This window comes from Xiphias gladius, chromosome 24 (genome assembly GCF_016859285.1).
Source record: "Xiphias gladius isolate SHS-SW01 ecotype Sanya breed wild chromosome 24, ASM1685928v1, whole genome shotgun sequence".
Classification (NCBI taxonomy): Eukaryota; Metazoa; Chordata; class Actinopteri; order Istiophoriformes; family Xiphiidae; genus Xiphias; species Xiphias gladius.
In genome coordinates this window covers 18652091-18666915 of record NC_053423.1, presented here as the reverse complement: position 1 = coordinate 18666915, position 14825 = coordinate 18652091, and the positions used below count along the sequence as shown (strand labels likewise).

At 39.4% G+C, this 14825-nt stretch overlaps 1 protein-coding gene across 2 annotated transcripts in view; it reads left to right on the top strand.

Annotated features, from left to right (window-relative positions):
* angpt1 (angiopoietin 1) overlaps positions 1–14825 on the top strand; it is a 57064-nt gene that overhangs the window by 18144 nt on the left and 24095 nt on the right. For both annotated transcript variants that reach the window (XM_040121590.1, XM_040121591.1), the window contains exons 2-5: positions 5118–5273; positions 5780–5901; positions 7165–7397; positions 14007–14134. In XM_040121590.1, coding sequence (XP_039977524.1) covers positions 5118–5273; positions 5780–5901; positions 7165–7397; positions 14007–14134 — 639 coding nt within the window. The remainder of the gene's footprint in view (positions 1–5117; positions 5274–5779; positions 5902–7164; positions 7398–14006; positions 14135–14825) is intronic.

Sequence of the window (14825 nt, the reverse complement as noted above, 5' to 3'; positions counted from 1 at the left end):
TAAAAACAAACAAGGCAGTTACTGAGTAAGACGGCTTTCTAAGATACACACAGACATTACCCATATCTATTCTATATAAGGCTAGAGAGTGACAGTGTAGTGAGTAAGGGTAACACCTCCTGAAGCCCTGCTAGAATGAATTGTAGACCCAGGTTTCAAAGAGGGGTGTCAAACTCACCTTTAATTGTCCATGAGCGATAAGAAGGCATGAGTGTATTTGCTAGCGTTGGTCCCAAGGTGGCTGGTGATATACCAGGAGGCGCTGATTTGGGGAGTGGGTAATAGCCCCCACGCTCTTGTCTATGAAAGTGGTCTGAAATGGATCCAAGCTTGAGCGTAAGGGATGCATCCCAGAAGCCAGACCTCCCCAGTAACACCATCACCATCACCTCCCACACACACACACACACACACACACACACACGCCCACAGAGCCAGAGATAAGCAGAGATGTGACAGAGCTCTAGCAGTAAGTGCCTTATACAGTCCAGGCCCACCGTTTTCTAACTCTCACAGTGTCTCTCAGGACTGTCACGGCTGCTGTTTAGAAAGAGATCAAGACCCCCTTTTGGAATGGAAGTTACACTAAATGGGAATTGTCAGTAAAGTGGTAAACATTTGCACTAATCTGTAACAAGGATAGCAGGGAGTACCATCTTGAGGGATTATCCTGGTCTTGGCTCTCAAGTGACGGCAATTTAGCAGCTACACCGTGATAATTTACAGAACATGTATGTTGGAGATCTTAGCTGATGGATTTCGTGCCTTTTTGCCGGCGATGCTTTCCATGAAAATGCACACATGCTGTGCAGTTCATTTATTAACCTAAACACCTGTCCCTCTGTATGATAAACAGTCCATTTGCTCTTAGAATCTGCATCCTGCGACATGCTTAATGTTGTACAGCTTGCCATTTATGTCGCACCCCAAAGCAGCTTGTTTAGTGATTAACGGCCAATTGTGCCTCATAAACTGTCTAAATAGACCAATCTGCACATGCTTCATTGTAGGGGTGCAGTGAAAGTACTAATGGGTTTCCATAGCTGGGATGTCAGGCAACATCCCTGGCAAAGTCACAGGCAGTCTACATGAAGCCAGCTTCTGTCATACACACCACCTGAAAACGTTTATGCCTCAGTATAAAGCGGCACTGAGGGAAACAAACTTGTGTTTATGTGACTCTCACATAGCAAACTGTGATTTTGTGAAACCAGAGGCTAGGTGTAGTGGTTTCTAAAAGCAGAACCTAGTTTTATTTGACCTTTTGGAATGTCTCCTATAAATCCCTACAAACTAGATTTTTTTTTTTTTTTTTTAATGAAAGTTTCATTTGAATTCTTTCCGTTTTAAAAGTGAAATGTTCACACGCAGAGAGGAACTAACAGAAGTTTGAGACTTTAAAATAAGATTATGTAGCTTTTGAAAGAAGAAATGACACATTCGTTCTTTTACAATTGTAAAGTTGAATTTACAAGTAATAAAACACACCCACTCTTCAGTACGCTCAGTTATTTTGCTGCTAAATCTGTACTTGGTCTTATATGACCAGTGGCTTATGGTGGCTAATATCAGCCGACTCTAGGTAAACATTGCTGTATAAAAGAGATTACGGAATCAATTTATTGACTTTATGACTCTTTTCCAATTCTGCTACTGTTACAGTAGGTATTTAGCATTGTATGATAATTTTCACTTGTGGCGGCTGTTTAGCAAAGGTTTCATAGTCTCACTTTAAAGATGTAGTATACAGATAATGTGACCCCTTTATGTCTGAAACCCGATTTTGAGTTTACTACATATCATTTGAATGGTACTGTGGATATCCCTCATACTTCAATGGTTACACCTGAATGTACGGTTAAGGTTGACCTCCAATTTTATTTTATTTTTTTTAACTCCGAGTTGGTGGGCTCCAAGTAGAGGCTTAGAAAAAAATAAAGCCTTTAAGCCATGTTTACTGGTCTGAAACCTGTTTCTTCCCACCTGTGAGAAAAAATTGAGTATCAGACAAATCTGCTTTTTCCCTCTATCTCTTGATGAAAAAAGGATAAATAAAAGCACAATGAATTGGTTCAGGTTAACTAATGCATCCTCATTATGCACTCATGTATTTCACCAACCCAATCCCATTTCCAAACGACACAAATTTGCATTTTAGTTTTGGCAATGGAAGCGAGTATTTGCTTTCATCGCTGACAATTGTTTCTATTGACTGGAAAAGTACAGCACTTAACTGAAGTTGAGGTTAGAAACCATCTAAATTACACAACACCCACATAGACCTCTTTTATGGCTTCCCCAGTGGTGATTTTACATGATTGGGTGTGTTTGTGTAATCTTGTTTCTCCTAGGTACTTTCCATTTATAACCCCCACTAGATCCAGCCATGAATCAGCCACATTCCCTAAGAGACAAACCATGAAGTGTCGCTGGGTTTAAGTTTCCCTCAGCCGTCTCTCCCTTCTGTACCTTTTCTTCCAAGGTGTCTTCTACTGTGCAAAGTGTATCAGCGTCCTCAAACAGTGGACACAATAACCGAAGCAGAAGAGTACTCTGCAGTGCAAAGCTGCTTGTGTAGGAAGTACAAAGCAATGAGGTTTACATTAAGGTTTTGAGCTTAGACCTGGATCTAAGGATGAAAGGAAGTAAAAACAGTCTACACCGTCCACAGAGTTCAGAGATTTTAAATTTCTAGGTGAACTGAAAACCATTTCGTAATACAGTTACATTCTATGGTTCTATATCAGGCAGAGTAATCCATCATTACTTGAGCTTTGTGAATTCCAGACTCCTTGTTTTCTTTCCAATTCCTGGGGCCAGACCATTGGAGGTTATGTGGAAAGTGACACTTATATCAGCCTTATGTAGTTCGCAGTTAGGGGAAGCTGTATTATGTCTGAAATCCGGCCTGAAAAAAAAATTTTACATTTGTCTTTTGCCAAGAAAGGATGTTTCATTGAAAAGTTAATTTAACTTGGCAGACCTGTGCAGATGGTTGAGAACTGGACTGGCTGTTTTCTGTTGAAGAGCAAAGAGGTCCATCGAAGCCCTGCATTGATTGTAATATTAAAATTCATCTATTATTTATAAAAGCAGCAAAAAGTCTCATCCTTTTCTGCAAATGAATGAATGCTAGAAATATCTACATATAAAAATTACCAAGAATTTATTGTGCCAACAGATTCAGATATAAATATATTCATGTAAGTTTTAGAAACTTTATGGTCACCAACATGGGTCCAAAATCAATATATATATGTATTTACTACGTACAGTATAGCGTATAAATTGTCACCAATCTAATCCATAGATCCAATGTGAATTGGAAGCACTCCAGCATACAACTGTAAAGATTGGGCCATTGTGGACAGCCCTGAAAAAGTGGAGATCTTACCAACCTTTTATTGACTGGTGTAAATTCAGCCTAAAGTATAGCAAGCATAAAAAGCTAGCTAGTCTTCTGGCTTGTGTTAATTATTTTGTCTGATACTTGTCCATTTTATTTATTTATTTTTTGCAATGCACATTTTCTGTTTCCATTTGCAAGCTTAATAACAGTTAAGTAATAGTTCAAACAGTTCAGACATATGTTAATGTGTCTTTGACGGGGTTGTTAAGAGGTGTATATCCGTGGAAATCAGGACTAACTTGATAATGGTTACCATTTGTGCCTTCAGAGAGATCGAGAGATGAGGCCGTCACCAGATGCTTGCTGCGGAAGTGTCACTTTGGCCCGCAGCATACAGTGAAATTCTTTCCAATTTACAGGGTAACTTTTGCACAAACAGTGTGCCAGTAGAATACATACGGATACATACGTGTAGGTAAACAACGGAATAAGATGTGAAGTTAGGGAATAAGGGCATAACAATCTTTGTTCCAGTATACTGCGGAATACAGAGAGATTTACCTGGCACTGAGAGGCTTAATCAGTGTTGTGTGAACTTGTTTGGCAAGGGCTTAAATGCAACAGACGTTCATCTACATGTAACAGTCCCACACTCCAGAGATTGCTACACATTTCCTAACTTAGCATCTTGTTCCCTTGAACATATGGTACTGATAAAACTGAACTAAACTAACTGAACTAAATTGGGAAGCTGTTTACAGCTGTACGCTGTAATCTAAAGTGTTCCCGTAGTGTCTTCTAACTAACACAGGCTAGTGAGTGCAGTGTAACTACGTTTCTCAGTGTGTTTAGCCCACAGCTGCAGAGTTGGAACTGTTGCTAAGGAGACCGGCACATGTGATGTTGTTCTGTTTGACACTAATTTGTCTTGGCTGATACGTTCTCGAAAAATGGCTCTTACAGCCCATTGATGGGCCAAAGCAAAACTCAGAAAACATCTTTTATAGATCAAGTGGTTGAGAATCTCCCCACTGGTTGATTATTTAAATCATCCCAGTGCGTGTTGAGACTGCAATCTTCCAGATGAACAATTGGACACTTAAAATGTAATTAAGTTATGTTTACTGTACTTCTAAAAAAAAAAAAGATGTCTATACTTATACAACGCAAAGCCGTTGTATATCTTATAATTAATTACTCGAGACATTAAAATTATGTGAAAGGCTAAGACACAAGGAATGAAAGTACAAAAAAATAAATAGGACGTATTAGGTTCACTTAAACCTCAGTATAGAAAGAAGCCTCAGTAAAAGAAATGAAAAAATGCCTAAATTAACATTTCAATCTTAGCACACTGCATGGATGGTCCATATAGTTAATCCATATGAAGAAACTTGTCAAACCTCGACGTCTATCTCCATCTTGTCATTTGTTTGCGTTTTGAGATAAGGATGAAAGAGTTCTTTCCAGATGACTCTCAGTGAATATCTGTTCATCTCTGCCTCTTCCATCCCAAGCTAACCACCTACATCTGGCTGTGTCTTTATCAACTAAACCCACTCTTCACTTCAGTGCCACTCAAATGATGGAAAGTTGTACAAAAGAAATCTTTTCCAGTGATTGAGCTTGGGAATGTTGATTCAGAAACTAGTTAAAGCATCTTGATTAAGGAACATTACACGATATCCTTTAAACCTGCTGGACTGGACTCTCAAGATGAAGCTAAATCATTCTGTAATCTTTTTTTTTTTTTTTTTTTTTGGTGCAGATTGAAAACTACATTAAAGAGAGCATGAAAACAGAGATGGCTCAACTGCAGCAGAGTGCCGTCCACAACCACACTGCAGCCATGCTGGAAATGGGCACCAATCTCCTCTCTCAGACGGCTGAACAGACACGCAAGCTAACTGACGTGGAGACACAGGTAACACCTTAATAAACACACTCATGATAATTGAAAACACATCTCCAAAAAAAAAAAAAAAAAATGTAGTTGTCTCCCATTCTATTCTCTCTTGACTTTCTTTTTTCATGCACACACACTTGCACTGAGAGGATCCATCCTATGCTCCATTAACCCAGCCACATTCAACTGCCCCAAAAAGGTTAAAGAGAACTGGCCAAAGTCAATAGTGATGCTATATAAATGTCTATCTCTTCTTTGAGTTATTTGGCTCAGGTTCCTTTCAGTATTTACATGGAGGAGTTTGAGGAAGAGGTGATTGAAAGTTAGCAGTCAGTAATTTTTGCTAAAGTGTAGAAAACCTTAAATACAGCCCTGTGTTTTTGTTTTTCTTTGGGGTTATGTGCAGCTGTGCATGGCATTAGCTAGTATTGCTGCGGCTATGTTGCAGTTACTCAAACATAGTATGTAATGTCATCTTTACTATTTTTGTATTCTTTATATCTCTGTATTTCTTTTCATGGTAGGTCCTGAATCAGACATCGAGGCTCGAGATCCAACTGCTGGAAAATTCTCTTTCCACTAACAAGTTGGAGAAACAGTTAATGGTCCAGACCAATGAGATCAGCAAACTGCATGACAAGAACAGGTGAACAGACAACACGTCAAGCAAACAAAACCTCCATACACTTGCTACCGTCGATACTACAGCAAGTTGGACAAACATAGTCTGGAGATAAAATAAAGAAGATACATCAACAGACAATGTATCATCTTTATTTCTGCTGTTCTCTGCAGGATAGTGTAAGCGAATTCAAAAGCTTGCTACCAGCTCTCATTGACTACCACATAGTTTGTCCATTTTCCAAAACATTTTTCAGTTGTATAAACAACTGCATGATAGAAATTTGTATTCTGTGTGATGTTCATTAAATCAGTCTAAAATCCATGAGGCTATGTTTCCCATGTTGGACCGCTTGTTGCAAAATCAAAGAATTAAAATGTGGCTCTTGGATATGTTTCCATGTCTCCAAAGCTTGTTCTTTACAGTGATTGGCCCTGTGGGATTGTTCTAGATGATCTAGTGTTTAAAAGGGTTTGGTCCACATTTCTCGCTGATGTATCCATAGAGACTTCTTGCAATCACTTGAAAAAAAAAAAGAACACTATTTTAAAGCAGACTATCTGGTGATTCTAACTTTTTCTTGAGGTTTATGGAGATAGGGTTCTGAGGGCAATTTCCCTAAGCTAGAGCGATTATGAAATTTTTCTATCTTGTAAGTGTCGTATTTTCTTTTTCATTTAACAAATCTATAATCGAGGGAGAGATAAGATTAGTTAATGAATTTGACGTCAGCTTATATCATCTTTCAGGCATTAGATTGTATAATATTAAAGCTCAGATTCTGTAAGGGCCTATTAATTTACTTCAAATGAGTCTGTTAAGTGCATGATGAAGGGTATGTTTATACTATTTGGGGAACACATAGCAACCACACCTACAGACATCAGTATTTATATTTCTGTCTTATGGAAAGAATTTGTGTTCCTTTTATCAGTCACAGAGAAGAGTGTGTATCACCACATTTTGAATGTATTTACTCACAGTGTCCATCAGAAAGAAGCAGCATAAACTACATGTCAAAATTAGAGGAATTTTTATTAATTTAGCTTCAGACGCCTGACCCTCCATTCACGATGGCTACATAAAAAATGAAACAGATACACATTAAATAATTGGAAAATCATTGGTAATATCATAACAAAAATTGCAAAACAATATTCAATCCATTTAAATCCTTTGAAAACAAAATTCATCCCAGCAGATCTGGATGCCCTGAAGCATCATAATAATAAAGACTTCTCCATCTTCCATAACAAACTTTTCTTGACCTTTCTTCCTTTCCCCCAGCATCCTAGAGCAGAAGATGTTAGAGATGGAGATGCGACACCGTGAAGAGCTGGAGACACTCAAGCAGGAGAAGGGAAGTCTCCAGACCTTGGTGGGGCGACAGAGCGGGGTAATCAGGGAGCTAGAAGCCCAGCTGAGCCGAGCCACAGGAAACAGCACAGCCCTGCAGAGACAGCAGCAGGAGATGATGGATACTGTCCACAACCTGCTCAACCTCTGCTCTAAAGATGGAGGTAAGCTAACTGGAATCAAAGTCTTACATTTTTAGAGGTTTGGAACTTTAACTATGATCTTATCCAATAGCAGTTTTTGCTGTTGTGTGGTGCTAAGGATGGAGATGAAGAAATTAATAACATATTAGAACTGTAAGTAAATGTTTAACCCGGTGGAGAAGTTGTGATAGCCTTGCAAAGCCACTGAGAATGGATCCAGCATCTCAAAGCTAGACCAATCAGCGAAATACCAGGAATGGTTTAGATGATTACAACAACAAGCAAGGCAGTGCTTTGCAGTTGAACTAAGAGCCAAGAAATCATGGACAACAATGAGCATGATTTACCTACTGGAAGGCCAACTTTTCACCTAAAGGTTATTCCATGTTTGATTACCGTGGATAGTTTAGGTGTAATTTGACATGACAATAGCAGCTATGTTTTTAGCCATACTAGTGGCATGGATAAAGAAATAAAAAAAAAAAAAAAGAATAAAAAGAATTGCTCCAATACTTTATGACCAGATTTAGCTGTACCCCAACCATACTGTTAAGTGCTATTTAGCTAATATTAGTATACCAACACACTAAACTAAGATAGTGTGATAAAACATTATAAATATTAAACAAAAGCTATTTAGCATTGTGACTGTGAGTATTTTAGCATTTAGCTCAGTGCATTGCTGTTCCCAAGTACAGCCTCAGAGAGCCGCTAGCATGGCTGTAATTCTTGTGGTTTTCCCTGAAGCAAAATCAGTGACATCCAACATGCACTGGCTTGGTCCATCCAGGAGAAGGAAAGTTTATGTTTATGCTTCAGTGGAGGAGAGCACTTGTCAGTCATCTGTTGATTGGTTATACACTGTTCCAAATGTTCACCCCCACTAGCGATACCTCCAATCCAAGAAAAATGCCTTATTGACTCTTGCCAGGCCACAATGTGTAAAGGAAAATTTGTGGATTGGCTGTGCGAGGCTTGAACTATGAGGCAGCACTCAACTTGTTTTGGATTACTTACTTCCTCTGGTCAGATGTTACAGCTACAACATCTTTGAATTTATGATCCCTGTGAAATTATGCTGACACTAGTTCTATAAACCTTACCCCATACTGAGAGACGCAGGGATGCACTGGCTATTAAATTCTGCATCATTGAGAGCAGCATGACGAAAGAAACATTTCTTATCATAACCTGTTGTGCTCCTGTTAAAGAGGTTTGGTGCCTCTCATAAACCAGCATGGTGCTCTTTTCTTTCAACAATAGCTTTTCATGCTTTAATTTTATAAAGTCTGTGCACACAGCTTCGCAAACTGTTAAACAGGACTCGGGTTATGAAGTAATAGGCTTATTTTTATTGCTCTGAGTCTCTCCCTTCTGTTAATAAGAGACCATGGATTTTCCTTTGGCTCAACGTTTGACCCGGCAGCAATGCAACCTTTCTTGTTCGGTCAAACGCAGTGAACTCATTTACCCCTATCTCAGCCATTTAAACACGAAACCCACTTGATCCTAACATTGGCCTGAAATCCCATTGGTCACAGGAGATTTGACATGAATGTCTGTGTTGGGGTTGCAACCTCATTTCCATTTGTGGATTTCCTGCAGAGACGCCTCGAGACCCCACAGTGCTTCTTGAGGTTTCCCATCAGACAGGAAACAACAAGGGCATGAAGGGATGTAGGAGTCATGAGTGGATAACTGCTGCACGGTTAACACATGCTTTGTATTTATCATGCTGCTCCCTTTTGTAATTTTAATGTTCCATGCAATAAATGTCACGGGTAGCCTTTACTCACACTCCATCTGTTTGGTCTGGATTGTGCATGTTACATTTATCAGAGGCATTTTTAGACTATGATGGCCTGACTGGTCTCTTGACTTTCTTCATGTTAAGGTTCAACTGTGTCCTGACTCAACATGTTTGGGTCTCTGTTTTACTGCCTTTGTAATCTGTCAAGTTGGATTTAATTCACCGAAAATTATACTTTTGTAGCTTTTATTTTGCCAGCATGTCTGCCACTTTTAGTGTCAGTAAGGTCAGTAGACCAGGGTACCTCAGCCCATACCTCTCTCCGTAATTGGTGGCCGCCTTAACGAGAGGGGATAGAAATGAAACGTGGCCGCTGCTGCTCTGTGGTTGGTCCTTTCCTCTTCCATGGATGTGTTGAGGGTTGAGGTGGGCCTGCAGGTCAGGGGTCTCCCCTTTCTTCACCCCAGAACGAATAAGTCAAACTGTAATAGCTCCTGGGAGAAGCCTTGTCTAAAGGAGGTGAAGGAGTAGGTAGATCTCACTGATCATCTGACACACTGCCCCTGTTTTTCGACAGCATTTAAAACACGGAGGCAGAAAAGCCCGCTTTTTACCGTGTTCAGGGGAGGGCTTTTGTTTGTTTGAGAGACAGATTAGTGTTTTCATTTGAGGAAAGGGTTAGAATTTCATGCCATGGAGTGGCGTCTGCTTGCGTTAGGCTCTGTTTTGAAAACTGAGCCTGGGCATTTCCTTTAAACCATGGACTCAAATCATCTTTGACTTTGCTTTTGGGAAGAGGACAGCTACTTAAAAAAGGGATTTTAACACTAAATCTCCATGAATTTACTTCTTGTTTCCCATTTCTCCGTGTATGGCTTTTCCTACATTTAAGGGTTCCATTGTGTTTTCAACCATTGCAGCGCAAACTGATTGATGTGGCCAGATGCAGCAGTGGAGCTTTTGTTTAGGTTGTAATCATTACTTAAACCTCATTAGGGTGCAATGAGCCAAACACTGTTATTAACAGTAACTGACCTCAGCTTTTGAACCCTATTTAGATATTTCTGGCTGCTAAATATGATTTTGTTTAGCGGTGACCTATTATCCCACTAAATCAATTCAATTTGATTTAATCCAAGTTATCTCAGGGAACTTTTCATATACAACAGGTCTAGACCTTACTTTTTATAGTTATGTTTACAGCGACCCAACATTCCCCAATGAGCAAGTAATGAAGGAAATTCATAATTTTTACAGCTGCTTACTCAGAGTCGAAGAGAGTGGGATTATTTTAAGGTTCCATACCAAGCATAAAATAATGGCATTTGCGGTGTGTAATGACTCAGCACGACAGTATGGTAAACCGCGTCATGAGACATAACTTCACAGTCCAGATCAAATTTTTAAGTGCTGCACATGATTATTTTCATGGTTCACTGACCAGGAGAATGAACTGACACCTATTTTTTCAAAGTGTGTGCCAGTCACCTCAGTGATCTTCATACAAGTTTGGGTAGTTCTCACCTTTATTTTTGCAATGGGACTTAAACTGTTTTATTATATGCAGCATTTGACTGTTACATTGAGCAGTATGTTTTAGAGCCATTTAATAAATCAATAGAAACAAATTCCAGTCATCAGAGTTGGTAAGCAACTGATTAAACCTGGCATTTTAAGTCTAAATCAACCCATGAACACTATAGGGCTACAGTATGTAGACCGTATACAGTAGGACAGCTAGAATGAAAACACTGACATTTTTTTTACCAGTTCAGCAAGTCGAATGTTCTTTTACAGCAGAGAGGTCATAGGAAGGACTTTTCACCCCAGAGGCCAGGTTTGACCAGGTTTAGGCTACACTTAGTAAAGTATAGGGTAAGATTGTGGTTTTGGTTAAAAACTGAAAAAGTCAATGCATCCCATCTCCTATGCATCAATTCATTGTTGACTTTTTCAGAGTTAACCCATGATCTTTCCCTATCTGTAATTAAGTGCACTGCGTTGCCTAAACATAACCATAAAGACATTAATCACGCTTAAAGTTGCAAGGAGCAGGCCCTGTAAGGAAAACAACTAAAGCACATTAACAGGTTTTAGAGATCCATTTATATTTCCTTGTTATCTTGATGATAAAAATAATCCATGGGGCTTCATGATTCCTGCACAATGTATTTACTAATGCAAAGTAGTCATATATGTTGCCATTCTTGGTACACAGGGTTTTCTTTTTCAGCAGTCAGTGTCTGTTCTTTATAAAGCAGTTTGTGAAAAGAAGTAGGATGTGCAATATTGAACAAATACAACTTTAACTAACTCATGAATCTCATCCAGAAACTTTCATACAACCACAATCAACATCAGATGTTAAACAAGGATTACACATCATTGTTGTAAAATGTACTGTGGGAATGAACTGGTATTATTTTATAGTGCTTAGTGTCCTTCATATATGAATACACTAGAGAAATTAATTGGTTCTTGTATGAATCACTTTAAGTCTCAGCGGTATTTAGAGACTGATTATAGTCACATGGGACCTGGGATGTCCATGGCAGTCCATTTAGCTCCATTATTCACTCTCCTCAGCTCTAGTATTTTGGCTCATTTGGCAAGGGTACTGATTTATGCAAACACCCAAGCCCTGCTGGTCTTTTCACATGAACCCCCTACTGAATATGAGTCCCCACTGAACCACAAAATATTTTTCTGTAAATAAATATTAGGACATAAATAATATTTGTAGAGCTGGGCAGCAAGCTGTTCAAGGGAGCCGCTCCTACACTGGAGCATCTAGTCCCATGGCAGACAGTCTTCTTCCACCAAGGGAGACCCAAAGGCGATTGTGAAATAATTGTCCACACTGTTGCAGATCGAATACCAGAAAGTTCACCTCTGACAATGATCTCCCTGGCCTTTAAAATGTCCCCCGCTGTATGCTAGCTTGGGGTAAATTACCACCTGACAGGGCCACCCTTTGTTGTATTAGAGTCCAGTGCGCAAGGGCCCACTCCGTCAACCTGTCACAGCAGGATATTCTTGTCGCTGACACTCAATACTTTGTCAAAACGCTCTGATCGTACACCCAAATAAGCGCCCCGCTTCCCCCGGAAAGTTCTCTGCTTAGGAGGAGGGATCAAAGCAAAGGCTAAGGATTGCTGACACATTTCACTTTTCACTGACATTTTCTTTGACTCAACAATTCAAACAATAAAAACAACGGAGTGAAAACTGAGATGAACCACTCATATAACAGGAGAAAGGGAGGAAGAAAGAGGATAGAAGTAACAGGAAAATCGGAAGGAATTTCCATCAATATAACAAGGGCTTGGAAGGTAAATATAAACCACTTGTTATAACAGGAACTTGAAATTTATAGCTTGTAGTATTTTGTCCTTAGCCCCTTGCTTGGTTTCAAAATAGTGCCGCCATAATTATCTACAGATGGAAATGAATGCAGCTGGTCTGTCAGAGTCTGAGGCCTTCTCTCGGAGTGAGAAATTATCCAGACGCTCACAGTGAAACCTCACTGATCAGCTTCTGTCTCAGGCTCCTTTTGATATTTTCTCCTCTGAGATGTACAGGTGTGAAATATGATAAATTGATCTGTTTAGGGTCTGTTGGCAATTCATGATTTCGTAAAACTTTATAGAACTATGATTTCCATACTTGTATAACATAATTGATTACATGTGGGGTAAGAGTTTTTAATAGCACAAACTTTATTTACAGTGCAGTGTTTATTTGATCCCTTCTTTTATCACATAATATTGTAGCACCAATACCTGAGCTTTGGCATTCTGTTAGTCCAAGTCCAAGTCCAAAATTGTCCCTCCCCTTTTTTTCTTACAAACAGCTGGCATACGTATTGGGGGGTGTGCAAAAATTACAACATTTGAAGCCAGTTTGGTTAGAATTTGAAATGTTCAGCATCTGTACCCTCAGTTGCAGTATCAAACACACAGATTGCACCAATTTTCACTGGCATTGTCTGTTTTCTACGAACAAAAATTCTAAATAATTTAAAAAGTTGCTGTGATCACTTAAAAAAAGTATCTTTTCACCTAATATAGATGACAGGATTGATACTACTCTTAGTGCATATGTGCGTTACATATGGAGCAAGAGCCAGACGATGGTTAGCTTAGCTTAGCATGACTGAAAGCAAGACTGGAGGGAGGGGAAAACAAATAGCCCTGCCCTCTAAAAATTTCAAAAATGACTTCCCCAAGTCTTGTCATCACTGTGAGTTTTCCAGAGAGCCAGTGGAGACTCCAGGAAGTCACCGCACCCAGCCACTGTTCGCCAAGAAATAGCTAAGGCCCCTCATTCCCAGTAAACCCACAATTTATTGTTTATAGATTTTCTGTTTGTGTACGGATTAAACAAACTAGATACAATGTATTAATTGGTGAGCTTGGAGGTACAGGTAGGCAAATTATTTTTTTTTTAAACCTTCAATAGAGCCAGGCTAGCTGTTTCCCCCTGCTCCCAGTCTTTATGCTAAGCTGGGCTAATCACTTTCTGACTCTAGCTCCAAATTTATGACATGAGAGAGGTATCGATTTTTTCATTTCACTTGTGGCAAGAAATTGAATAAGCTTTTTTTCTATTTCCTGTACTATTCCTTTAAAGTAAAAGCTGTTACAGATTGTTGCAACAGTGAAGACCTAAAACAATTTTCAATCTCAATAGCACTACAATCTCCAGGAATGTAGCGCTGGAGAATGAGCATAATGTGTTTCCAATGAGTTGGAAACACAGTCTGCTCATTTTGATGTCTACAACAAGTATGTTTCCTGTGTTTAATTTTTCTTTGTGATACAGTATTCTACAGAGAAAATAGCCAAACACTCTGCCCATTATTTCTTGTGTACCCACAGTTGTTCCTAACAGTACAAAAGTCGTGGATGAAGAGAAGAAGTTCCGCGACTGTGCCGACCTCTACCAAGCTGGCTTCCATAACAACGCCATCTACACCATCCAGATCAATTCACAGGAGAACAAAAAGGTGAGAAGCTGCAATATCTTTCAGCCAGCAGGTTTACACGGTTTCACTTGTTTTCTTTGAGTTAGAGCAGAACTCAACTTTCTCCATGTGAGCTAAAGACCCTGAGCCAGCACAGGACATCAGCCACTGATGAATGTGAATGATGGGTGCTAGCGGCTGCAGCAATATTGAAAGCTGAAAATACACTTGGCAGCTTCGAGAGTACAGGAGTTGAGCAGCGGGAGATGTGAAACAGGACACTGAGCTGATCAGCATGGTGACAATGATACAAGTGTGCGTGTGTCTGTTTGTGTGTATGTGTGTATGTATGTTTGTGTACTTACCCTATACAATATGCTTACATACTCTTGGGAGTTGTTGGGAGTGATGATTTAATATTGGGAGGTTGGCAAAAGGTTTGTGTGTGTTGATTTCTGTCTGTCAAACTCAAACATGGTGCTGCTGGGTTATTCAGAGAAGAATCAAGTCAAACTGAATTTTGAATTCTCCACACTTTTTGTGTAAGAAAATCGGAACTACAATGATAATTAACTACTATGCATTTTTTTTCCATTTTCAAAAGAGGATATAGCAGTTTTTATACTTAGTCCAGTTTGAAATATTTGTCCAACAATGTCTAAGGTTTCAAGCCCCTGCGTGGACGTTTCCCAAGACAGCAGTTGACAGCGCTAATGTCTGGAGAACATCATAT